At 41.6% G+C, this 26537-nt stretch overlaps 2 protein-coding genes across 3 annotated transcripts in view; one reads left to right on the top strand and one right to left on the bottom strand.

Moving 5' to 3' along the window:
• BICRAL (BRD4 interacting chromatin remodeling complex associated protein like) overlaps nucleotides 1-21923 on the bottom strand; it is a 45579-nt gene extending 23656 nt beyond the window's left edge. The window contains exon 1 of one of the 2 annotated variants that reach the window (XM_027641467.1): nucleotides 21899-21923. The gene's annotated coding sequence lies outside the window, so the exon portion shown is untranslated. Of the gene's footprint in view, nucleotides 1-12068; nucleotides 12491-21898 lie in introns of those variants that run through there. The other variant, XM_027641465.1, reaches the window with a different exon arrangement.
• Nucleotides 21924-21995: 72 nt separating this feature from the next.
• Nucleotides 21996-23210, top strand: TBCC (tubulin folding cofactor C). Its single transcript, XM_027641469.1, has one exon. The coding sequence runs from the start codon at nucleotides 22078-22080 to the stop codon at nucleotides 23089-23091; it is 1014 nt and encodes a 337-aa protein (XP_027497270.1). The 5' UTR covers nucleotides 21996-22077; the 3' UTR covers nucleotides 23092-23210.
• The last annotated feature ends 3327 nt before the right edge of the window (nucleotides 23211-26537 follow it).

Below are 26537 nucleotides of genomic sequence, written 5' to 3'. Positions count from 1 at the left end.
AGCCAAGCCAGAAACCTACTTATTTAGACTAAATTCTGCTCCTATTTCACCACACATACCCAAAATTGACATAAACCATGGAACTGCATATTGTGGTTTAACCTGGCAGGCAGCTAAGCACCACACAGCCACCTTGCTTGCTTCCCAAAAACAGAATGGGGGAGGGAATCAGGGGAAAAAAGGTCATACTCAGGAGCTGAGACAAAAACAGCTTAATATGACAGGAAAAAAAAAATTTAAAAAAAAAAGAAAATAATAGCAATGATAAAAGAATATGCAAAACACGGGATGCACAATGCTCACCACCTGCTGACTGATGTCCAGCTCAATCTAAGCAGCAGGCCATCACCCACCAGCCAATTCCCTTCAGTTTTATTGTTCTGCATGATGCCACATGGAATGGGATATTCTTTTGGTCAGTTGGGGTCAGCTCTGCTGGCTGTGTCCCCTCCCAGCTTCTTGCCCACCTCCAGTCTCCTCACTGGTGGGGTGATGTGAGAAGGCGGAAAATCCTTGGCTTAGGAGCAGTCACTGCCCAGCAACGACTAAAACATCAGTGTGTTATCAACATCATTCTCATCCTAAATCATACAATTCAAATCATTGGTTGTTCTCACAAAAAACCAAATCCCCTTGAGGTTCACACAGGCCTTCCCCATCCTTCTGCATTAACCACTAAGTGCACCCAGGACCCTGAGTAAATGCAATCCCATGGATGGGTTTGCCTTTGCCTGAAACAGGAACAACCCAGACTGGCTTCCCCAGCATATTTTTCTATGTGCACTATAGGAACTTTATCCCCTTCTACAGTATGCAGAAGTTTTGATTGGGCAGGGCCAGCCCAATTAGCAAACCCCCTAATGTAAACTAATCACATGGCTTTTGCTAAACGTGTATCAAAATGTTTGAATGTCCCAGTACCCCTTGCTCTCAACGTGACCTTTAACAGTCCATTGTATCGTTTGATTTTCCCAGAGGCTCATGCAGGACAGGGAGGGTGATACACCCAACTCAGTGCCATGTGCTTTGCCTATTTCAGCCACTGTCCTCCACGCCAGAGGGGTTTTAGCCACTTGGCTTGTTTGACTGCAGTCCATGTGTCACATTCATGGATAACCTGTGCAATAGTATCCGTGGTCAGGTTCACCCTGTGATCACAAGCCCACCTATATGTTGCATCTCTTGCTGGCCTAAGCTGTCATGGGCTCACCAAGCTATAAATAATTCACCCTTACATTGCCAGTGCAGATCAACCTGAGCCACTTCAGTCTTAGCAGCCTGTTGTACCTACTGGCTGATGTTCTTCAGTGTCACTCCAGATGAACACAGATAGGTTCTGTCCCTTTGTAACTTGATGGCATTAAGGGTACACTGTGCACCACTACCCACCAGTGTTATCTCCTGTGGCTCTGATGTGCCAGACCACCAAATCCACACAGTCCAATAAACCGGGCAGTCCCCCTTCCTCCACCTGGCTGGAGGCAGGGCCCTTCCAGTCCTGGTCATGGTATTTGTTACTTCTTGCAAATACAAATCAGTTCCCTTGCTGGCGGGGCAGTATGAGAAGGTGAAAAGTCCTTGGCTTAGTGCAAGCACTGCTCAGGAACAACTAAAACATCATCTGCTATCAACGTTATTCTCATCCTAAATCCAAAACACAGCACTGTACCAGCCACTAGGATGAAAATCAACTTCATCCCAGCCGAAACCAGGACACTGCAGGTTTAAATCTTTTTTAACTGATGCCTATTTTCAACAACGATTAGCAAACGATTAGTGTCCTGGTAATTTCAGGAGAGCAACAGTGGAGGTGAACAATCAGACAGAGTACCTGCACACCTAAAAGCAACTAGTTATTCGGTCTACTTAGAAATTTGAGCAACACATGACCTTGACACAGATGATCATTTAAAAGTGTGTTAATAAAAGCAACCTTGTCCTGTGGAATTTTCCAAACGCATTCTCTACAGCAAAAGCGGTAGAAAAGTTTGCCACTTTTCTTGCCAACTATCAAGTTTTCTTGCCAACTATCTTTTCAAGTTTTCTGTCCTCCTCACTGTTTGTTAACGTACAGTGGGCCAAAGCAATGACTGATGTATGAAATGGGTATAAACCATATTATAAATCAGGACAGTTTGAAAATAAAACTTAACACAATTAATGGAATTAAGAGTTATGTACCCTAGACCAGTGGTCTTCAAAGTGGGGTTCATCCAAATAATTTACAAGGGGCAATCCTCACTTATTAGTCATAACCCAGCACAGATATTCCCTGTAGCTTACTAGCAAGGCCTTTACTGTTTTATTTCATATCTTTGCTACTGCACTGGTGAATCCAGTATATACTTCAACTTGTGTCACATGTACTCGTGCAAGCAGCACTGCCTATCCGTTTTGGGAAATAACCAGAGTGCCCTTTATCGCACACTCCCAAACAGAATACAAGAAAAGTTGAAAGTAATAAAAATGACAAGAAAACCCCAACTATGAAAGCCAGTCCTCTGGGAGACTGTTATTACTTGGCCTTAAAGCCTCTGCCTTCATTTCAACACTCTGACCTACTACGGTGCAAAAAAGACCAACAAAAGACGAATAGAGCAGTCCTGCCCTCCACTCACCCACTTTCCAGCTCAAGGCTTTGAACTGTCACCCGGAACAGAAAACTGATCTGATAAAATACATCAATCTGTTTCAACTTAGATTAGCTTCTTAATTTGGTTCTGGCTTGCCACAGGGCTACAACAGTGCCAGTGCCAGCACAAGAGAACACGAATAGGAATGGGGGAGCCGGGTAGTTCAATAGGGGCGGAAGGCAGCAGTGCTTCAGTCAGCTTAAAGCGCCCGTGGGGCTGCAGCCGCACATGTTAATACAACCACGGCCCTCACAGCAGCTGCAGTGCAGGCAACAGTTCCATGAAAGTGATAATTCCCTTCTACTCAGTATTTGTGAGCTCCCACCTTAAATCTGTGTTCAGTTTTGCTGCACGCACCCCTCTTAAAATAAATACAAAACAACTTGAAGGAGTACAACAGAGTGCAAATAAAATCCTGCAGGCACATGAGGAAACTACTTTTCTTCAGCTTGGACAGCAGAAGGCAAACCCAGGTGCTACCTGCAGCCTGCCACAAGCTAAAAGAGGCACTCAGATGAGCCAAGACAGCCTCGGCTCATCAATACACAGCAAGACATGAGGCAACAGCCAAAACACGCAACATAGAAAATCCCAACCCAGTGCAAGGAAGAAAGAAGTTCACAAACAAGAATGTTCAAGCAAGAGCGTGGAATCACCATCTCTGGAAATTTTCAAAACTCAAATAGCCCTGACCAGCCTGTCCTAACAGTGAAGCTTGTTCTGCTTACAGCAGGGGGCAGGGCCAGGTAAGCTCCAGTGGTCCTTACCAGCCTAAATTTTAATCACCGTGCTACACAATCCACAGCATCATGCAACTCATGTAGGGCCTATGATCTGCTGTGTCATTATAACTAGATTTGTCCAGAAATGGTTCAACTATTCACACATGCTTCATATACCATACGTGATTTTTGTAACTTAAAAAATGTATTTAAACTGCTGTAAACACTGGATTTTAAATTCACTCAAATTATATTCAAGCTTGCCACAAAAGAATTATTTCCCTTTCTCAGAGTCATTTAGAATTTCCTACAACCATAATACATCACTTCAGATACAAAGCAATAAAATATTATCTTCACACTCTGTAAAAAGCCCAAGATAGTGGCTAGCTTAGTAAAGCAACATTTAGAGCAGTAACTTCCAAAAGTGTGATACAATCAACATCAAAACTTGGTAAGCTACAAGGAAATAAACTGATCTACAAAACTGTTGGGAAAATCTACAGACTTGTAGGTTTTGTGCCAATACATGGAATCCATTCTTGACTGGCAGCATGGTAGCACATGACTTCTGAGAGTGAACACTGACCTTTGGAAATCAGCACTCTGGAGCAAAGGTAACTTTGGAGCAGGAGATAATCAAACTTGTGTACAGTAACATAGGTAGCACCTGAAGCAACTACTGTTTAAGTTATGATATACACCCAGTAATCCTCACAAGTTCAGTAAGACGTCGTACACATCCTGTCAGCAGGAATTCTGACAAGATCTATCTCATGTTTCATAATGAACCTGACCTATCAAATCTTCTATATTGTTCTGTTGCTCTACCATTCTCCATCCAGAATTTTAATCTACAATTCCAACATTAATAGCAACGTCACTGTGAAACAGCTGAAGAAATACTTGTCACTGTAACAATAATCACCAAAACGAGAAGAGATCAGTAACTCTAAGTCACTTCAGAGAACAGTATAGTAGTGAACTGAGTATGTTACATCAAATTTGTGGCATTTTCATCCCTCACAACCTTTCTGAACATGGATGTAACATAACTCTATTAACCCAATACAAGCATTCATCCCTTGTTAAAATTACATCCAAGGACTGCAGCAGCATTAAGTGATTCCACACCGACTGCAGAGGTCAAATGCCCAGAACTGAAGTCCTTCTCTCACACAAATTTCCACCACAACTCTCATTAATTTTCACAGTGCTAGTATTTTGCTCAATGTGCTCCTGAACTGGGGGGGGGGGGGAAACATTTTATCTCACATTAGGTAACGTGTATCACTTTAGCAGGATGCCCTTCAGGTTGCTAAGGTGCTGTAACTACTGCCTGCCTTACACTGCCAGCTCTCTCTCAGGTTCCTATCGAACAGGCAGAATTCATTGAAGGAAACTTTCCCATACAGGAACAACCATTTGCATTCTCTGCAACACAGGAGTGCAAGAAAGGAGTATAAAGTCAAAGTCTTATTACCATATAGTTCATTCTTAAATTCCAAGTCCATACCACTTTTAAACAATCTATTATCTTGCAAACTGAACAATTTCAGATTCTTGTAACTAACCAAGCTTGTGTCTTACAATTAACTTAAGAGCTGCTCACCGAGTCAAGTCCTTTATTTTCAAGAAATTGATTTTTACATGGACAGAATAAAAAAGTTAATATTAAGAGGTATTTCCACTTCCCCCCCTCATTACTGTAAGAAATTACGTGCTGCAGAATAACGACACAGTATTTCATGGAAAAGAGGTAAATATTGAAAAACTTCACTGCAAATTAAAATCTCACTCTCAATTTTACTCATTAAAAAATCCAAAGGCATAACTATCAAATAGTTGTCATTTCAGGACAACGGGAGTTAAGGACACAAAATTAATTTTAAAAGGTACTTTGTAAAACACAAGGATTTAACTACTCACTTGTAGTCCATGCTGTGCTTATATTCTACAATATAGAATTATTCCTTTTGAGTTTTTTCTTACAGAGTAATCAACAAAAAGCAACTGCTGTACTGTTGCAAAATCTACCAGGAATTGTGCTCTAAAAAAAGAGCTAATAAAGTAAGAAATCTGTGATTCTAACTTGGTAACACAGTGCAATATGCAAGCATTAACTTACTAAATATACGAACGTGTTTTAATTGCAGGATTGTAAGTCTGAGCAGCACTTTTAAGATGAACTTACAGTGTTTGAAACACTTCAAAGACATCTATCTGTATGCAACAGAGTATGAGAAGAAACTGGTAATTTTAAATATTCGGAAGAATGATGCAAAATCTTTCTAGTGAAAACTAGTCCAAAAAATAGGAACTATTCAGGATAAACAGCAACAAGAAAAGGAATACAAAAGTGCTAGGCACAATGCTATGCATCTTTATGGTTTCTAAGACCTGGCAGGAGATGAACAGGCAAAAGAGGGGGCAGGTAGGGTCTTCATATAATTGTGAAGTACCAGCTCCACACACAGAAGGGCAAGTAAAAACCACACACTAAAGCACAGAGAACCTAAAATAGGCTGTTTATCCAACTCTTATATTCCATTTCACCTTAATACACCATTAAAAAAATTATTGATTTGAGTTTGGCAAATGTGGTAACTTAACAAACTTCAAAATACTACACTGATATTTTATTATATTAAGAAAAAACCAAAAATGTGCATTTCAATTAACAGTATGTATGACAGTAAAGGCCAATCCAGCTACAGCCAACAGACTAAGTACACATGTCGACCCTCAGTGTGGCTGTCTACAATCTGGTTTCCCTCAGACACACAGTTCAGCACGGAATTTCTAATTTATTCAACACAATTTTGTCCTAGTGCATCCACAGCTGTTCTTGGCAACACCAAAATCTTGACAAGACTTTCATCAGGAAACAGATTTTTTTAAATCACACTGAGAAAAATCAGAGTAACCTCAGCCTGGAGGTCAGGATGCTTACCTACCCCACGGGATTCCCCAGGCTGAACACTGGGCTGAGCCCATTTCCCCAGCAGTGACTATCCTCAACACTGTGCTATGTCCTAGTTTGGGCTCTGTCTTCCAAGCTGCTCCACCGCATACACAATTCCTCAGGAATTTCAATATTCGTAAAACGTTTTGAAAGGTCCTGGTTTCATCCCAAGAGAGGCAAAGAAGGAGGTGTAATCTCATCAGTTCCTTAGGAAAGAAATATTCGCCTGCCCAAAAGATACTACATGCTCTTAAGCATTTCTAGAAACTACCGTACGCAATAATGTAGACTATTAGCATACGCTATTTTGTGCAACATGATATTTCAGGGAATGTCGAGTCAGTTCTTCAGCTGTTTCTACCTTGTTTCTACTAAACAATACCGAGTATCATACTTCTCATTCTGCGCATACAGTTTTCAAAGATTCTGAAAAACCAATTTTGCAATTGCAGAATGTAATTTCCTTATGAACTGATCACTTCTCAATTGATCTATAAAGCAATGCCAAATTAATACTTTTTCATTGCCACTCCAGTCCATACTAGTTTAAAAAAAATCCCAAAAACCAAAAACTAATTACCTTGCCACAAGCATGGTTCACACAAGCTAGTGTCTGCTAACAATTACCAATAATTAAAGCTGAACAGTGATTTATACTACTCTTAGTTATTATGTTCTAGCTATCAACTGAAATTTGAATATGATGAATTGACAAATGTGTAACTATTTCAGCAGTGTGGTCCAGATCAACACCCCCAAAACCAGGATGAAAATCCTCCACTCTACCAATCCTGTCCATGCTGAAGGAGATTTTGTCACCTGAATGTGACCTCAGTGAGGCCAAGATGTTTTCTGTAGTTGACTTATCATAATAAAATCAAGCTTCAACACCAGATACTGAAATTCCACACTTGTATCAAGTTCACAGTAAAACTACTGCAAGTTCCACCTGATCAAGTGGAAGCATAAGATCAAACCTTACAAAAATGATCAGTCTCTTTCAATGAAGCTAAGACTTTCTCCCCAGACCTCCCCTCTCTTCACTTCACCACCCATTCTTTATATTTTCAATTAAACAAAAGATACTGTATTACATTTTGACAGTGATTTGTCTGCTTTCTCTCTATTCCTTTTGGTAAGGTTTCCCTTAAGTCAGTGTAACAGTGGAAGTAGCTCTAGAACATCTTAAAACTAGTGCAAGAAAATAAAGCAATTACAAACCTTGACAGTCTATTTGTGCTAGTTAATCATGTTAATTTTTATTCTGTCTAAAACCTCAACAATTCTTATATAAAGCAAAAAGAATATAGACACAGCAGTTGTTTCTTTTCAACGAGGAAAGCAGGAGCAAATGAACATTTGAAAAAAATATACACATATTAATTTAACTATGTGATGACCTTGAAAAAACATCAGGTTGGTGTTTATGCATTTATGTTGGTGCGACAAGGGCCTTAGTGAAACTGTTCACTCTGACTTTCAAACTAAAACAGTGGCAGGTCACAATGAATGTCTGAACAGTTTATAAATCTTGCTGCTTTTCCTCTACCCTAAGAAAGCAAAACACACTTGTTTTTACAGACAAACCCCATGTCTTAAGCTAGACATGGGTATGTCACCATAAAAAACCTTTCAAGCACAGATGTGGCTTTTTTCCAGCAGAACTATTGTAAGAAATTATGCCAACTCTCTGAACAACGTGAACTACATCATCAAAGAGGCTCTTCTGCCTGGACTGTAGCTACTACTCAGACAGGAATGACACACTTTCACACTCTCACTGCTACATTTATGCTAAAAAGCACCTGTCATTGGATTTACCGCAAGCTTAATGTAGCTTGAAAAGGCAGAATCATTGACCATTAGAGTCACACTGTAAAACCTAACTGCAGTTATACAGACACAACTTTTCTGGAACACATGTGGAAGTATGCCAGCAAAACTCTGGAAATGCAGCAAGCAGAACACCTAGGCATCCATGTTTCCAGAGCCCTTCCAGCTCTAGACTACGGACTTATCTCTGCAACAAAACTTTACAGATACAAAAAGGGGCCTTGGTGGAAAATGAAAATGCACTTCATGCAGAACTTTGGGGGTTTCGCCTCAGTACAATTAAACTAAACATATGAACTCTCTTGGAAAAGGACACATGGAGGGGCTGGGGCAGGAAAACTGCACTCCTCTAAGGTGATGTAAATACTGAGCTACAGTAGTACAGTGACCTCAACTAAGTCCACACACATACTGAGCATGTTATCAACTCAAGAATACAGGTACAACATAGAAAGTAAGTGCTTAAAGTATGCACGAAATAAGAACACAGCCAAATACATGAGTATCACACCATTCCTGCCACATCTTCATTATTTTCACTAATTAATGAAAAAAAACCACACACAGTCTGCCAGACATCAGGGCATAATAAAGAAATTTTATTATATAAAAATACACTACCATTAAAAAAAGAATTCACTATCTCGATCCCAAGGCTACTGTGAACAAAAAATGTTAAATAATCATTTCAACAAACAGTGACTTCCACGAAATAAGATTTCTGAAATATGTGAACAAATACTGTATTCCACATTCCAAATATTTGTAAACAAAGTTATATTTTTTTAAAGCTAAAATGTAAAAAAGGTTGTGAAACTCTTTAGAAAAACAATTTATATACACACACTTCTTTTAGTATATTCCAAGCAATGAATGCATGTATTTCACAGAAATGTTTAAAACCCTTCAATGCCAACAGGCAAAGAATTTAAGTACCCGTAAAATTAACCCACAATTTAAAAAAATCTCTCACGTCCTTCAGGAATGAACAAAGAGCATAGGGAAGCCTTCCTCTGATGTGTCAAAAAACATAAACTGAAGAACTAAACAAGCACTCCACACTCCTTAGTGGGCACAGCACGAGTTGGTCTGGCAGCATACTTGCTCTTCCTGAGTACAGATGTTGTTCGTATTAAACTCAAGCCTCATGAGCACCGCACAGATTATACAGAAATGTAAAAACAAACAAAAGGTGGTTTTACTTTTAAACAAGCTATTTTCAACACTCCCCCTAAAAACAGCACCAAGCCAAAATTTTAAAAGTATATTAAGGTAGAGTTGCTAAATCGAGTAACTTGCAAAAAGCACCGCTTCCTGTGAGATATACAGGAGTGATAAAAATTTGAAAAAATGCTAGTGTGTCCCCACACCAAAAAAAACAATTACCAAGACAGTAACAACAACAAAATGAGTTACCTACCCACCCAACAATAACTTCCCTGCCCTGATATTTCTGCGAGCACTTTTAAAGGAACCGAAGGCTTTTCAAAGACTACCTCGACCAAATACACTAGTGCATTTCTTTAAAGGTGGGGTTTTTTTAATGTCATGTTTTATTTTTCTGGTCATCGTTCAAAAGAGGCTCTTTAAAATCTTTTTTCCTTCCTATACTTTGAATGTCACGAAACACGTATTTCAGAGGTAAGAAAACAAGCTTTTAAGGGATGTTGACGGGCTTTCGGCTGGGAGCACGGGCCCCTGTGAACCAAGCTTGTTCAACCCCCCAAGTCAGTGACACAGGGCTAAGAAAGAAGGGGGTGGGTACAGGGAGGGAAGAAAGGCTTTTAGGATTGGGGGGAGAGGCTCCCAAAGCCCACGACAGTAACGCTTCCCAGACAGACACAGAAATACGGCCCGAGCGGGGCGCGACGGCACCGCCCCACACGGCGCGGCGACAGCAGAAAGGACCTTAAAATGGCGCCCGTGGGGGAGGAGAGCGGGTGAAACTGCGCAACAAACGCTGGCAGGGAGCCAGGCAGCGCCATCTTCCCCACACTCCTCCGCTCCCACTCGCAGCCGGGAATGCGCCGCATGCGCTGCCCGGCGAGCCCGGGCCGCCTCCGGAGCCGCTCTCCCCTCTCTCCTTCAATCCTTCTCCCATCCCGCGCTGCCGAGCCCCGAGGAGGAAAGGAGCGAGGAGCAGAGAGAATGGGGAAAAGCAAAGGCCTCCATATCTCCTTCCTCCCCACAGTGACTAGGAACAGCTCTGAGTAAATATAAACGTGCCCTCTATACGTCGCTCGATTTTGCCCGGTTTTTGTAATACCTCTACATCTGCTTTCTGCCATCATCTGTAACTGAATTTTGCAATTAATACCAAAAGCAAAATACAATTGACACACTGAATCCCGCCCATAAATCAATGAATGTGAACAGTGAGCATTTCAGAAAAACGCCTCCACGACCGACTACTGTTTTACGGCACAAATAAAAAAATTATTTACAAAACATTGTTTCTTTTACGGAAAATAATCCCAGCAGCACAAAGGATCGGATTCACATCCCCTCTATAAGCGAAGCCAAACGGGTCACTCCAGAAAAAGACGCTTTATTGTTGTGTTTTAAAGAGGCATTACAGTTAAATATTCTCTCTCCAAAAGGAAAATAATAATTTTAAAAAAAAATAAAAATGCAAGGCACATCGGAAAACTGAGTCCCAAAAAGGCGAAAAAAAGCGCATTAGCCCAAACCTACCGCCCGAGCATTTCGCGCACCCACAAAAAGCGGCACCGTTTCCATTCCTCGGTTAAAAGCAGGAGACACGGAGAGATTCGGAGGAAATTGCAAATAAAGAACCAAACAAATCAAATCAAATGTAATGGCGACACCGAAAACGAGGAAACGACTGAAAAATAAATCCCCAGAAGGTACAAATCTGAGACACAAGCTCAAAGAAAAGACAAGATTAGGGTGGTGGCGAGTGGACGGGGTAAAGGAAAAAATCGAGCCGTGAGTGAAAAAGGAAAAAAGAAAAGAAAAATCCTTCCCAGCTGCACAGCCAGGAGAGAGACGAAGTGTCTCCATTTTCCCGACGAGGAGGAAGAAAAGAGTGTTTCACAGACCACAGAGCTTTAGAGAAAAGCAAAGAAACGAGGGGGGAAAAAAAAGAGGGAGGAGATTTGAAAAGATTATTTTTCTTTCTCCCTCACATACTCTCTCTATCCCCCTCTCTCCCTCTCACTCTCTCTCTCACACTCACACATACACACACACACACACTCTCTCCCTCCTCTCCTCTTTCCATTCCTCTCTTGATGGCCATCAAGGGGGCGGAAAATAAAAAAAAAAAAAAGACAACAACAACAACTAATTTTAAACCGGCTCAATCAATGAGTCATTAAAAGAGATTTTTCTTCCCTCCTCTCCTGAATTTGCATGGCATCAGCAAGAAAAAAAAAAAACCCACCCCAAACCTCTCCCCTCTCTGCAGCTATCAGCCTGGACCTGAAACCTTCTCCCCCCCCTCACCCCCCCCCCCCCCCCCCCGCCGCTTATATTTTAAGAAACAACTTTTTTTTAAGTGCCCTCAGCAGTCACCACCACCAGCCTCGCGGAAAAAAAAAAATATATATATATATATAGTTCATTTCCATGTGAATCCACATCTGCCCAAACAACAGCCACCCACAAAATATCCCTCTTCTTCCTCCTCGTCTCCCCTCTCGCTCGCTCTCTCTCTAGATATATATTTATATACATAGCCCCAGAGCCAATAGCTCTCTGGGCTGAAACCTAATATCCTGGTTTTGGCAACTCCTGGTTGTTAATTTGCTCCTCTTTCTTTTCTGTCTGTCTGGAGATAGATTTCCCCCCTCTCTTTTCCCTCCCCGAAGGAAGGGAGGAAGGAGGTTGTGTGTTTTTTTTTTCCTTGAAATTTTTATCACAAAATTATAATACACTCAAAGGGAAACTCACCGTCATGAAAAAGCAGTGCCTTGTCAACGGGGTTTCTTCGCCATCACATCAGGGGCTGGCAGTGTAGGAGAGAGAGAGGGAGAGCGAGAGAGCGAGGGAGGGAGGGGGGAGAGCGAGCGGGAGAGGGAGCGAGCGAGAGAGGGGGAAAGAGAAAGCGAGCGGGAGGAGAGCGCGGCACCGCTCGGCTCCGCTCCGCACCCGCACCGGCAGCAGCCCCGGCCCCGGCACCGCACCGGCGGGGCCCGGCACGGCGCAGCTCCGCCGGGACACTGCCGCAGACCGGCGCCCGGGCACACGCACCGCCGCCCTGGCATGATGAGTCCCCGGCTCCAGCGCGATCCTCGCTCCGCGTTTTTACAGACAGGCCCTTTAAAAAGTTTAGCTCCTCTTTTTTTTTTTTTTTTTTTTGTTTTGTGTTTGAGAAAGCCGTAGGTCTGGCGACCTAGCCTTAGCTGCTGGCTTTGGGTTAAAAGTTGGGGGGTGTTCGGGATTACAGGAAAGTGAAATAAAGTTTTTGTCCTATTAAAATGAACAATAACTTAAACAAGTTGGTTGACTTTCTTTATATTAGAGTTGTAAACCTCGACCCGTTGGTGTGCAGGTAGATCCGCAGAAAAATAAATGCAAGGGTGGGAGATCCTCAGAAAAATAAACGCAAGGTCACCTTGAAAAAGATAAGATTTGATCCCCTTACAAGCTGCAACATTTTGAGTATTTTTAGCTACGTTCTCACCAGCCTTGCTGGAAACAAATTACATTAATTTCAACTCCTTAAAAAAAAAGTTTTAGGTAACCTAAAAATGTTAATTTGAAGTCAGAGTTCATAGCACTGAGAGTTCATTGATGCTGTTGAACAGTTTACTTCATCTAAAAGCATTGATAATTTTTTTTCAAAGGTTTTTGGTTATAGAAAACTAATTCAACTGAAACTATTCACTTCATTCATTAAATACCATTTAAATAATTCTAAAAATAATTATTTATTCAGATAATTCAGAGAACCCTGGTTTATTAAAGAAAAATCCTGATTGAAGATTCTTAGTGTGCAGATATGTATGGTAATGCTTTTAAAACAACAAAAAAAATCTCTTTTAAGACCCTTTTTCTGCTAGTAGTTATAATTCCGAAGGACTTTTCTATTTTATTCCTAAGTAACTTTGTCAAAACTCCTTAGAGACAAGGATTTGAAGACTTTATTTAGTAGCACATCCTTTATTAGCTTTACAGCTCAAAGAAAACACAGTTTTTAGGTTTTAAATCCAACTATATGAAAATGGTTATGGGCAGGGTGCTAAGTAGACCTTCTTAAAGAAGTTGGCCAGACTTCTTATATTAAAAAAAAAAACCAAACCAAAACTCAGCACCTCAGCATTGTTTTTCAATTAGAATCTGGTTATATTATATTTTTAAGTAATCTTGTTTATATGCATGCCCACAGTAGGAAACTGAGGCGAAGTTACAAATCACTCCCTAAATGGAAGGGTTGGGCCAAGCAAACAAGTCTTAGCACGAGTCCAACAGATCCTTTATGCAGCCCAGACATACGGAACACGTACATGGCAGTGCCCAGTCCATCAGCCAGTGTATTAACTTCCCTTTTTGCAAATACAGCAAGGACACGAATAGCCAACAATATGGATGTAAACACCCCGTGTCAAAGAGCTCTCTAAGAGCTGTAAGCCTATACTCCTGACACCAGCATTAGAAAATCAAAAAAGCCAAACTTCAAGATCCCTAACTTCAGCAAATGTGTTTCAAGGGGTCAAACTCTGCCCTGAATTCAAGCCTACTCAGCATCACTGGCTTTAGAAATATTGCTCAAGTGAGAATTTGTGAGCTGGAGGGACACCACAAGCATTCTTCTGATCTGATTTACAGGAAGGGACTTTGGCAGAACATCTGATCAGTATGTTATTATTATTATTCTCCCAGTCCTGCAGAAACCACAACAGGAAGTAGGCAATACGATACAAAGAAGGAACTGGAGAAAGGAGGACAAATGATTTTGAATACATTCTCTTATCATAAGAAACACAAAAGAATCTTACATAAATTTTCCATGATGGTACCATAGTTTACACTTACTTTCGTTGAATGATGCTTCAAAGCAGCATTAACAATAACGTTACTTAACAGGTACAGTACAAAAAGGGAAGGAGAGCTAATATCATCTATAAAATAAAGCACCCTGCAGCAACCAGATTTCTCCGGACCCACACAAGTCGGTGAATGGAAAGAATGGAAACCCTTTACATTGCCCCTGAGTGGACAAAACCAAACCAGAACACACTGTACACTCTATAAAGTAAATTTGCATGTTTTTCTATATTTGCTGTATCTGTTCAGATACAAAATTGGCTTAGGTAGAAAGAGATGGATGTAACTTTATCAGTCATATTGAAACATGCACTTAATGTCACCCTTAATACTAAAAGGTCTGAATACAGTCATCAGCTGTAATTTTATCCCTTTCTGATGTACTACAGATTTTTCCAGACCGTGTTTGTAAAGAAATTCTCTTTTTGGTGTGAGATCCCACACTTTTTAAGAGGATCATTTGGTGTTTCTGAACTGGGTGTCATTGCCCCAAGAGGTTGCCCCTCTTCTCACTGCCTCACTGCATTAATAGAAGAGACCCTTATACGTCAAAATTCTTCTGCCCCAAGGTTATCTGCTCAGAACTGTCATCTTCAACCAGAGTCCTATTCTCCAAATTACATATAATGCACAGAGTTTATATCTCTTTAACTTCCACAATCGCATTAATTCATTTTCCTGTAGCAGCTTCATAAGGAGTAAGGGGAAATAAGCATGAGAAGAAAGGCAAGACCAGTGTCAAAAGGAATAAGAGAAATCTTTAGAAGACAGACGTTGGTCTGATAGCAGCTACCAGGAACGTCATGTGCACCCGTCACACAGCTTGCTATTTGGCTGTATTTTGACATCAGCTGTCAAACTGTGACCATGCTATTTGGCAAATACCACTCTCATAGGTGTATAAAGACACCAAATGACATTTGGAGTGATCTGAGATACATCACCCTGAAGTGATAGAGTGTGAAGAAGTGAAAACTACACTTAGATATTGAGAGGGAGTAAATAAGGGGGTGCAGAACACTCTCATTCATTCTGTCTCCAAGTTTCTCCTAGATCAATTCACTTTATTGTTATTCAGCCCATTTTTCCAGGTCTGCATCACACACATTCCAGTTCTTGTGCAATCATAAATTAGTACCCCAAAAGAAGATTAAGCAGCAGTAGATTCATAATGAAGAATTTAAGAACTAAGCTAGTACATTAGAGGAATTAATTCCACAGTTATCCCAAAGATTCTTGTGTGCATACTTGCTGCATCCTTTCTGAGGTATATTGGACAGAAAAGAACACCATTTACTCCACTGCAGCCTTGCTTCCTCAGACCGAGTGTTTCACCTCTACTGATGGCACTTGTTCCTCCCATGCTTCTTTATCTCTCCATCCCTTAACATATGTCTTGTGTCAGCTCATCACCAGTCACACCATTTATCTATCTACATACTGTTTTATTAATTACTAACTTAGATAAGAATAAATAACTCTAAGCTTGAAAGCACAGGAACAAATAGGTCATCATTAAAGGGTACAAGCAATAGAGATGCAGAGGTCACACTTGAAAAGTAGGGCACCCAAATACAGTGGCATGAAGGATTTTAACTTGGAATATAAATGTAACAATCCACATGAAAAATTAAGTTCAACATCTGTAGCAAAATTTTGAACAATTGCCACCAATATTTTGATGACTCACCAGTAAAAATTATCTAAACGTTGAGACGTTCAGCTTGATAACACGCCTTGCGAACACAAAACAGTACTTACAAAACCTGGGTCATAATTTCATGATGTAACTTGTAAAGCTGTATGACTCCAGTATCAATCATCCTACCAAAGACAGATGTAACCAATAGGTATCTTAAGGGGTGATTGTTTAATATGTAAGTAGTAAGACAAGGTAACAAAGAATGAACGTCAGAACAAGAGATGTACACCAACACCAGAAGACAGGCAGGTTTCTGTGACTGGAGATTGGGTGAAGGCCAACAGGGCTGTTCTGTGATGAATCTAAAGAACAAATTTTGGAGAACTGTGCTTCTTTGAAATGGGGATCTGACATATGGAAGACAATTAAGTAAAATGAGAGAAAATATGGTGACTGGAGCTCCCATTGAAACAAATGGCAATTCAAAATTATTACTGGAACAGATCAAGAATAACTATATCATGATCATGCTCATGCTCTAGGTTATTTAAATAGAGTCTCATATTCTTCAGCTTAGATAGAATACCTTAAAAAGGAGAATTAAGCTTGAAAGATTAATAGCTTTCACTTCCAAGTTAGAATAATCTTAAGATATTCAGCCATTAAAAAGTATCGGGAAAAAAAAAAACCCACCTCTAGAGACAGATCTTTACCTGGAGAAATCATTTTCCACAACTAACACCACCAAAATTTTTAGAAGAATTTGAACTAAAAATGATGGCAGAAATTGGGAGAACCTTCTATAATATTCATAGTTACTTTGGCTAGGATAGATGAATGAGGAAAAAAACAGGTAAGGATACTGAAATACAAAGGAGTATGCTAACGAATAGATGGGCACAAGGTTGCTTGGTTGGGGGTTTTTTTAATTAAAACTAGTAGTTATTAAAAACAGCACCCAGGCAATGAAAGTAACAAAAGAACCATTCCTGATACAACTGAAATATTGTAGATGATGTAAAAAAAAAATTAAAAATCAAATAAATAATAATAGAAGGAACCTAAGCAAAAAAAGGGATACCTAAAACATGATACGAGGCATTATAGGGATACAGAAACACAGTGGAAGAGCCAAAAAGCATTTGTGTTCATGACAGAAACACAAACATGCTAAGCTATACTTGTATAAGGACAAGACAAAATGGAGGAACAGAAGGAACATTATGAATAAAGCACCACCTAAGTCACAGCTTTTGAGACAGAATAGTTTTACTTGGACATTTCTGAGTCCCTACAATGAAACCAACTGGCTAAGGTTTGGATACGAATGAAGACTGATGTAAAAGAAGTCTTTGTATTATCACTAGAAAGTGTATCAATATGACTGGAATTTATGCTCAGATTTAGACTGAAGAACAAATGCTAATAATAGGAGGAAGGATTCCCTCATTCAAAATGATAGCTGACAGATTTTTTCGTAAGATGAATAAATGACAAAAGAATACATGTTTAATTTTATCCATTAAGGAATATACTACAGAAGAATTAATAGAAAGACTTGAATACAATGACTTGAAGTTAATTTTACTTAAATTATTCAGAAAAAGAAATGGAATATGTTTGCAATTAAGATTCATAATTTCCAAATGGAAAATTTTGATATGCTGTTGAACCTCGGTGGTCCGTTGAACTGCTTACTCCAATAATCTTAGTTTTTTGAAATGCATTAAAAAGAAAAAATTGTAAAAGCATCTGAAGTGTAAAGTGAGGCACTGAAAATAATCTCTTAGAAACTCTATAACTAATAGAATTGCCTCAAAAGGAGAGTCCATAAAACAGCATCTGTAGCTTACATACTAGGTCTTCAGAATTTAAGTACAGTCAATTAGCAAGTTAGGATTCTAAATAGCAGTCAGCAGCTAGGCGTGGACCAAACCTAAGTGATTTTCTGCTCCCAAGCTTTTCTGTTTATCATATTTGGGCCTTGCTTTGTTCATCTGGAAGTGCCTGTTGTCATAAAATATTACGCTTTGAAGTCTGTCCCTGGTTTTGAAGGATAACTCATTTTTTTGTATAAATTACTGTTTCTCTACCTTTGGCATTGGAAATACTAGGTTCTCAGAAGGGACCAGCTCAGACTAGTTTCAAAACAAGTGCACCTTGATTGGTCGGAATATAATTAGTATCTTAAGCATTCCTAAGGATTACATTTCAAAGCTTTTGCATTACTCACAGCAATTAAGTTGCACCAAATAAGTTTTATAGTTTTAGCTCTCTCTAATTAGTGATTTAAAAACACATGTATTTTACATTGTCTTGCCTTTCCACATGGCCAAATATATAAAGCACAACATTTGAGTGCAAACAAAAGCTTTTTAAGAAACAACCAGTATGCCAAACGTAACGTTGAAGGAATTTATTTTTTTTTTCCAAAAGAACAGAGATACAGTGACTCAACATTCACTTTTAATGAAGCCCTATTCCACCGTGAAAAATGTGCAGCCTAGTATCTTAAATGAATCATAATATGGCTTACATCTTTAATGCCTGATCACAGTGCCAGAGAAGTTCAAAGCGCCCTTACTAAAACCATCAGTAGAATACCGTGGTTGTGCAAGCCACTGAAGTACCGACTTTGTAGCCAGAAGTAATTGTGTTACCCTGCTAATCTCTTCTGCAGAAACTCAATCTAACAGGCAGAGATCGCATCTATCAGATAAGAGCTCCACGCAAGGCACAGAGCCTGCTGCTTTTCTTGAAAACACAGCTGAAAGACAAAATAGCATTTGCTGTGTGTGTAACGGTGCAACACACAAGCATTACACACTTTGGAATAAAGTTGTCTGTGCTGGGAATACGTACAGATGATAAGGAATAACTCTACTGAATTCCTCTGCTTGAGAGAGTCCAAATCCACATCTCAAGATCACACCACAACTATGGGATTCTGGACTTTTACAAGCTCAGGAACTTCAGGTGTAAGAATCCATAATTATGAGGCCAGACACCCAGTTGCCTTTGCGGATCTTGCTTTTACTCCCCACTTTTCTTAAAATAATGATGGAACAAGACAAGATCTTGAACCTTCACCTGAACTACACAATACATCTCACTTGAAAAGGCCATAAGTTAATACTGTTGAGCTATATTAAATCAGTACGAAATATTTCAGGTAGATAGCAGTCAAGAGTGACAACCACAGGACACAGATTTAAACATGGAAGCACACATAATGGAGCTTATGGTTTGGATTTTCACAGCGCTAAATCAAAGTAAGCAAGTGCAACCTGCAACTTCACATAAAACAAATGTACAGTCTAAACAATGGCAAAAAGCCTTACTGAAATGACTACTGTCTACTTGAAAACCAGTGAGGAACAAGAGCAGATCCAAGAGGGGACAAAAAATAGGAAAAAAGTATAACACAGAGAATTTTGTACCTTACTTTTATCTAATATCCTCAAACAGCCAAACTGCTTGTTGCAGCTTACCCAAATGAGTCCAAGCCTGAGCTACAAGGCTTACGTTTTATTCACATGGTTACTGTTTGGGAAAGTGGAAATCTTCTGTTCCTTATGGCTTTTAATGGAGCACACTGTGCAGTTTGAAAACATAGAAGTTACTGCTAGCAAAGTCAGGAAGAAAATTGAGTCTTTGTATGACCACAAAAAATATATAGAGATATATACATGCCAATATCAATTATACCAAAACCTCAAATTGCAAGTGTGGAAAGTAATTTTGGAAAATCAAGATGAAGCAGCTGGAAGAATGTTACTGCTCCCTTTTTAATTTTTCATTAAGGTCATGTTTCACCTTCTTACGTCTGGGGTTTTTTTGTGCACATTAGTAAGGTGAAAAGATTCCTGTCGCTCCCAGAAGCTCCTATTTACAAGGGTATCTGGTCCTCATTAATCCTCCAATCACCTATAAAAAGACCCATTTAGAATGCCTCACTTTCTAAGTGCCCAAGTAAAATAAGAAGTTATTATACTACAGCATAAAATACTTAACATTTATTTTGTGCTGTGTACACCAGTGTTTGCTTGCAATCTCCCCATATATAAAGTTGTCTTACCCGCTGCATTTCATCTACTGGGTCACATCTGTGTAACAATACCAAAGCCATATTCCAGGAGCATTCATGCATAGTGAGAAACAGCAAAAGTCTTTTTCTGTCAATATTCTTATTTATGGAGGAAATAATAATATTAATTATATGGGATAACAATAATAATTCTATAATAATATTCTATGGGATAAGCACGTCACTGTTACCACCTGTATTACCTAGTCTCATGGGAGCATAGAGGCAAAAAAAGCCTGCTAGGTAAAAAGAAACTTACACATCTTTCTGACAAAACACCATGCAAATAAGGAATTATTTTTTTTTATTACAGTTAATTAATTGCACCATATGCCTGTCTAATGGAACATTGCTGCAATTACTGCAGGAGGAGATATGACTTTATTAGAAAAAAATGCCTAAGACTTACTAAAAGTTTCATATAAACATATTGGTAGGGAAAAAAAAAATCAAGCAACAATATTTCAAGATACTCTTCCTTTTTCATGATTGAGCACTCCCCTTCTGCAAGGTAAGCAAAATTCTGGACCCATTAACATTGCAGTGTTGTGACAGGTGTCATGTTGTAAGAGCTGTAGTGCATCGGCCACAAAGTTACCCATCCTAGTGCCTGTCCAACCTGCTCCAAAGTGCTACTGTTACACAACAATTCCTTTCAACCTCCTTATTTTATATTTTAACAATGTTAAGGAAGGAATATTCTCTATTTTAGGGCAAGTCCTTCATGCATTGAAAGGATTAAAGGCATTTCACTGGTTTTCTTCAGTCCTCCTAACTGGGCTGATGCTATCACATATAAGGTTCAGGTGCTCCGTACATTCTAACAGTACTGTGTTTAACCACATTTCCCAGGAAATAGAAAATGTCTACTTTCAAGCTAAGGCTACCTCCAAATCCTAACCTTAAAGGGCATAACAACCTATACTTCCAAACAAGAACATTAAGCAAAAGACTCATGCTATTACCAAACAGAGGACAGTAACTGAAATTCAGATTATCTACTTTAGGTTTACCACCTTTTTGTTTCAACTGATAGTTTTAGGTCCTATGTTAATTTGTAACTTTGAAATGACCAGGGAAGGGAGATGGTATGTGTAGAAATGGACAAGAGTTAAATTTTTTTTTCATATGTTTAAAAAACAGTGCTTTGTGTTAACTTTCTTTGCAAAAGTTAAGGTTCCAGTAAATAGAAGAGCAGTTCTCAAATGAATACGGCAGAATGATGGTCAGTGTTTTTACTTTGTAGCCAGGTGTACTTCATTTCTGGTCCCTGCTGCAAATTTACTTAAAACACATCTACGAATTATAAAAGGCACTCAAGGTCTTCCTTCCTGTGTTTCCATATAGGCCTCTGTGGATTACTCACACAGTCCTCCCTCGGGAGCACAGTAATCCATAGGCACTTGCTCCCACATTCCCCCTCAAGAACTGAACTCTCTTCTGAAACAAAACACTCCAGAAAACAAACAAGCCGCTGAGAAGGAAAGGATGCACCCGGCAGCACCTTTGCAGTTACCTGCAAGGATTAGCAGCCTTTTCTACAGCCCCTTCCCTGCGAGAGAGGGGAACAACAGGGAAGGTCTATTAACACACCGCGTTTACGCAACCCCCCGAAGGCGCTGGCCCTGTGAAGCCGCCCAGGGACCCCACCCGGGCAGGGGCCGGGACCGCCCGACACCTCCAGGACACAGGGGCGGCTCGGGGCAGCAGGTGGAGCGCTGAGCTGGGCCCTGCCGCCTCCTGCCCGCCCCTGCTCCGAGCCGCCCCTTCCCCGCGCCCCCCGCCCGCGGGAGCCCCAAGCCCAGGGCCGGCCCCGCTCCCCATCGCGGGCGCGGCCTGAGAGCGGCGGGGGGGAGGAGGCGGCCGGGGGAAAAGGCAGCAGAAGGGCGGGAAGGAGCGGGCAGTTACGCGCTCGCACGGCGGGGAGCGGGTTATTTGTATCCCGGGCGCTAATTTGGGAAGCGGGATAACCCACGGCGCGCAGCACCTGCCGCGAACACTCACCCCATCCCGCGGAGAGGCGGCGGCCCCTTTAAGACCGCGGGAGACCCCTCCCCCCGGCCCTCCCGCCCTCTCCCGCCGCGAGCCCCCCGGCCCGCCAATCGGCGGCGGCGACGCAGCCGGGGCTGCCGGTAGCCAATCGGCGCGCGGCTTAGTGACCGCAGGGGAGGGGAGCGGGCAAGATGGCGGCGCCGGGAGAGGCGGCGGTTCCGTCGCAGCCCGAGGTGGCCGCGGGCTCCGCCGCCGTGGTGCTGCCGGAGCGGCTGCAGCGCCGGGAAGCGGAGCGGCAGCAGGGCGTGGAGCGGCAGCGGCAGAAGAAGGAGGCGCAGGTGGTGAAGGAGGAGCAGAGCGAGTTCTTCCTGGCCGCCTTCGCCCGGGAGCGGGAGGCCGTGGAGGGGCTGCTGGCGGCGGGGGCGCTGGAGGAGGCGGCCGGCCGCCTGCAGGCGCTGCAGAAGCTGCTGACGGGCAGCGTGCGGTTCCTTGCGCCCTACGAGGTGCGGCAGGGGCAGGAGGCCGTTGCGCGGCTTCAGGGGGACTTGGCGGCGCGGAGGCAGCAGCTGCAGCCCAAGAAGAAATTCGCCTTCCGTGCCCTCAAGAAAGAAGCGGCCCCGGGCAGCGCCCCGCGCCTCGCCGAGCCCGCCCCGCCGGCTCCCGCCGCGCCCGGGCCCGGCTTGGCCGAGGGGGAGCCGGGCGGGGAGCCGCTGTGCGGGTTCAACGGTGCCCAGGACGAGGAGCTGGAGCTCGGCCCCGCGGAGCTGCGGCAGCGGGACGTGCTGTTGTCGGAGCTGCGCGGCTGCCGGGTGCGGCTCCGCGGCAACCCCAACACGCTGCGGGTGCGCGACTGCCGTGGCTGCACCGTGCTCTGCGGGCCCGTGTCTACCTCCGTGCTGGTGGACGGCTGCAGCGACTGCCTTCTGACGCTGGCCTGCCAGCAGCTCCGCACACACCGCACCCGCGGCTGCCGCTTCTACGTGCAGGTGACCAGCCGGGCCGTCATCGAGGGCTGCTCTGAGGTCTCCTTCGCCCCCTACTACTGGAGCTACCCGGGTATCGAGAGGGATTTCGAGTCGTCCGGGCTGGACAGAGACAGTAACAACTGGAACCTGGTGGATGACTTTGACTGGCTGGCGACTGACAAGCCTTCGCCCAACTGGAGCCTGATCCCCGAGCAGGAAAGAATCACTTGCTGGGACTGACTGCGGAGGCAGCTCTGTGCTGTGGAAGAGATCCTGCTGTAAACGCATGGATTCACAAACTGCGGGACTCGATCCCCACTATGCCATTAAATGATTCCGTTTGGTATTTAAGTTGTGAATTTCAGTGTATGACTGGATTTTTTTAATTGAAGAATACCGGTCAAACAGAGTTTACTTGTCTGCACAAGCTGCTGCTATAATCTTTATATATCACAGTGAGATTTGGCAACTTCTGCAGTACCTCATTGCCGAGTTTTTCCTAATTAAGGTGGAGCAAGGGCCACTGATGCACAAACAACAGCGAGCCTCTATTGCAGCTGTAGTGCTGCTTTCACTCTACCAGGCAGATTCTGCATTGGCTGCAAGTAGTGCAAGCTGCCCTAGAATGGAAAGATCAAATAACCAGATTTTTCATATTTTTGTCGTTCTCAAGTTGCAGACAGCTCTACACTATGGCTTATGGGGAGTGCAAGAGAATAATTCCATGAGGTAATGGGAACAAAAGGTTAATTTAAAGGAGGAGTTTGTAACTGCACAGTGTAAGCAGACTGAGATGAATCCTAGACTGTGATATAATGATGAGCCAGTTTCTCTTGATATGTTTTAAGTCTAGGTTGTCTTTAGGCTTTTATTTTAAATGAGATAAGCCAAAAGAAAAAAAGCATTCTAATAAACATTTAATGCTTTCCTAATATGTTAATGGTTGTTTGAAATCAACAAATCTGTAGAGGCTGTATAAATACTAAACCTTCACAATTTGAAAATGGTATGTGAAAGGATGCTTCTTATGTAAACAGCTTGAAATGAGTCTTTGAGTATGCTTTCAGGGTCATTTACAGCAAGTGTAGATTAACATCACAGAATTTAGGTAAACTGCTCCTCTGCAGTCTGAAACTAAAGGGCAGAGATGTTCAAGTATGTCTCAGTAGTTGTTCTATCTGTCTACCAGACAAAAGGCTTTGTGTGCTGTGATCCTAATTTACAGCACTCTGCTACTGCCCAAGTGCAGTGGTGACAGGGAATCACTAAAGTAGAGGTGCTATATTCCAGCTCCAGAATTTCATGTTATCTTGCACAAAGTGCACAGTGACTTAAGTCCCATTTCTTCACTCCTGCTAAATAAAAATAAAAAGGTAGCAGCATTGTGGAATACAATGTCTTTACAGTGCCCTGCTAGTGGTGGTGAAGTGGCCACTCTCCATACATAAAGTATACACTGCAGTTCTATGTTTCTAAAACCCCTCCTTAACTTGTGACATTTCGCAAGACATAGTTGTTTATCTTGCCTTAGAATCTGCATAAAGCTTTATTTTAAAGCTGCAAAGTATTTTTGCTGCTCTGCCATCATATATGTGCCTCTAACAGACAGTAAATGCTAGCTGAACCATCAAAAACTGCATTGCTGCCAGGAGAAGTATCTGAAACTTCACAGGTTTTGAGCAGAAAAACCTTTTATCTAAGTTGTTTTCAGGATATTTAATTTAAAAGGGGAGGAGGAAAGGGATTTTTTTTATATTCTTCACAACTTTGTTTTGTTTACTTCTGTTAATATATACGTTTTGACTGAATTGAGTTTTGCATTTCAAATACATTTGTTTAGAATTGTTTCACTTGTCCCTTTACTATGTTCTTTGCACGACAACATCATAAAGTGATGTAAAGAATACACCCTTAGTCTTGCTTTAATGTACATAATTAATATCCTTTGTTAAAGGGATATGATCAGTTGAGGCTCTCAGGGAACTTGGTTTTAACACATCCATCCTAGTACAGAACCTGATTTAGTATTCCATCATTCTTCTCCACAGATCCTGGTAGTGACAGATAAATCCCTTTAGCATCCTCTGGTCTTGGGATTGCAAATTGGTCAGCCTGTGAGACTACAGTAACACTCTTGTTCTGCTCGCCCAAAGCTCTAAATGTTCACACTTGTTTACTGTGAGGATGGACACTGGCAGATCTGGAAGTGGAGAGATCCTGCCAGGCTGATACCAGAGCTGTGCTGAGGCTTCTCAGTGCAGTTCACACTGGCATTTAAGTGCGGTTCTGAATTAGCTGTTGGTCCATAGCATGCGGTATTGCCTGAATAAACAGAGCATGAGTCAAAACAGGGAAGTTTAGGCTTCAATTTCGCCCTGAAGTGGCTTTCTTGGTGAGGTTTTTCAGCAGTCAAGCTATTAACATCCCAGTTCATAATGTTTTCTTTCCTCCAAGTACTTAACTTTTGTCAAACCAAAATTAGTAGGTAGTACTCTTCAGGAACATGACTCCAGACTGTTCCAGACAATTACTTTCCCTTAAAGATTCATCATTACCTTTGTAATACAAAACTGGTAACTGACTCTTGGTCTCAAGCACAGCAGGAAACAAGGATATTCAATCTGAGAACAGCAAGATTGAAAATTTTTGGTCAGACAAATACCTAAATGTGATTTCTAGTTCTAAATATGTACCCCCTGCTGGAGTCCAGGCATTTCCCTCTGTCTGCCCCTGCTTCTCTGAATACCAGGAACAAAACCAGAGTTATTTGCCTTCTTTCTTTATCCAACCCTCTTTCATTTAAATAGATTCTGGTGGGACTCCAGCCAAATTACTGTGTAAAAAGACAGGTATAATATACATACATAACACAATTTCTTACACACTTTTATACATTATATTTTTGAGGGCTTGGATTTTTTTTTTTAAGTTTCTTCTTACTTAAGCAATAGCTGTATGTAGAGAAGGATCAAATCTTAGTTGCTTTACCTGGAATTGCTTCAGGTTTTACTAAAGAGCCAGTTATATCACATACAAGGACAGATAGGAATACCAAGAAAAGAATCTCTGCAACTTGCAGAATTTCAGCATTTCCATTCACATCATAATCTGATTTATCTGACTGACTTAGGGACCCATCTGTTATGCTGAGATGTTTTCCAACACTAATGACAATCATGAGCCTTTTGTAAGATTTCAATTCCCAACATATTTCTTTCCTGTTTCTGCAAGTACAAACTGATTTCTAACTCCTACTCTTTCAGCAGTGAAAACTACAGCCCATCACAATCATACAAGTAAATACTGAAAATTAACATCTCAGAGGTCAGAGAAAAGCTGTGTTTTCTGAACATATTACACACCACGTGGATATTGATGGCTGAAGTGCTGGGAACTACCCAGACCACAACCACCCTAAAAGCTCCACAGTGTGCCCCAGTGAAGTTTAGGAACCACAGGGTCCAGTGAGCCAAATCACTCTTCCCAGGGTTTACAACAGTCCCAGCAGTGAATTGACCAACTTGCCTCTATTTCCAGCCTCAGAACCTGCAGTTACCTCATGTACCACAAAAATAGGAGCCTACCAAGTTATCTGTAAGGAGGGAAAAAAAAAAAGTCATAAATCAGACTTTTTTTCTCCACCTGTTTGTCATACAGTGTGGTGCATCAATTTTATCACATTTTTC

The sequence above is a fragment of the Corapipo altera genome, unplaced genomic scaffold (genome assembly GCF_003945725.1).
Source record: "Corapipo altera isolate COAL_440 unplaced genomic scaffold, ASM394572v1 48b, whole genome shotgun sequence".
Classification (NCBI taxonomy): Eukaryota; Metazoa; Chordata; class Aves; order Passeriformes; family Pipridae; genus Corapipo; species Corapipo altera.
This window is presented reverse-complemented; position numbering and strand designations above follow the sequence as displayed.

Coding starts and splice junctions, on each gene's coding strand:
- TBCC (XM_027641469.1), top strand. CDS start 22,078: ATGGCGGCGCCGGGAGAGGCGGCGGTTCCGTCGCAGCCCGAGGTGGCC.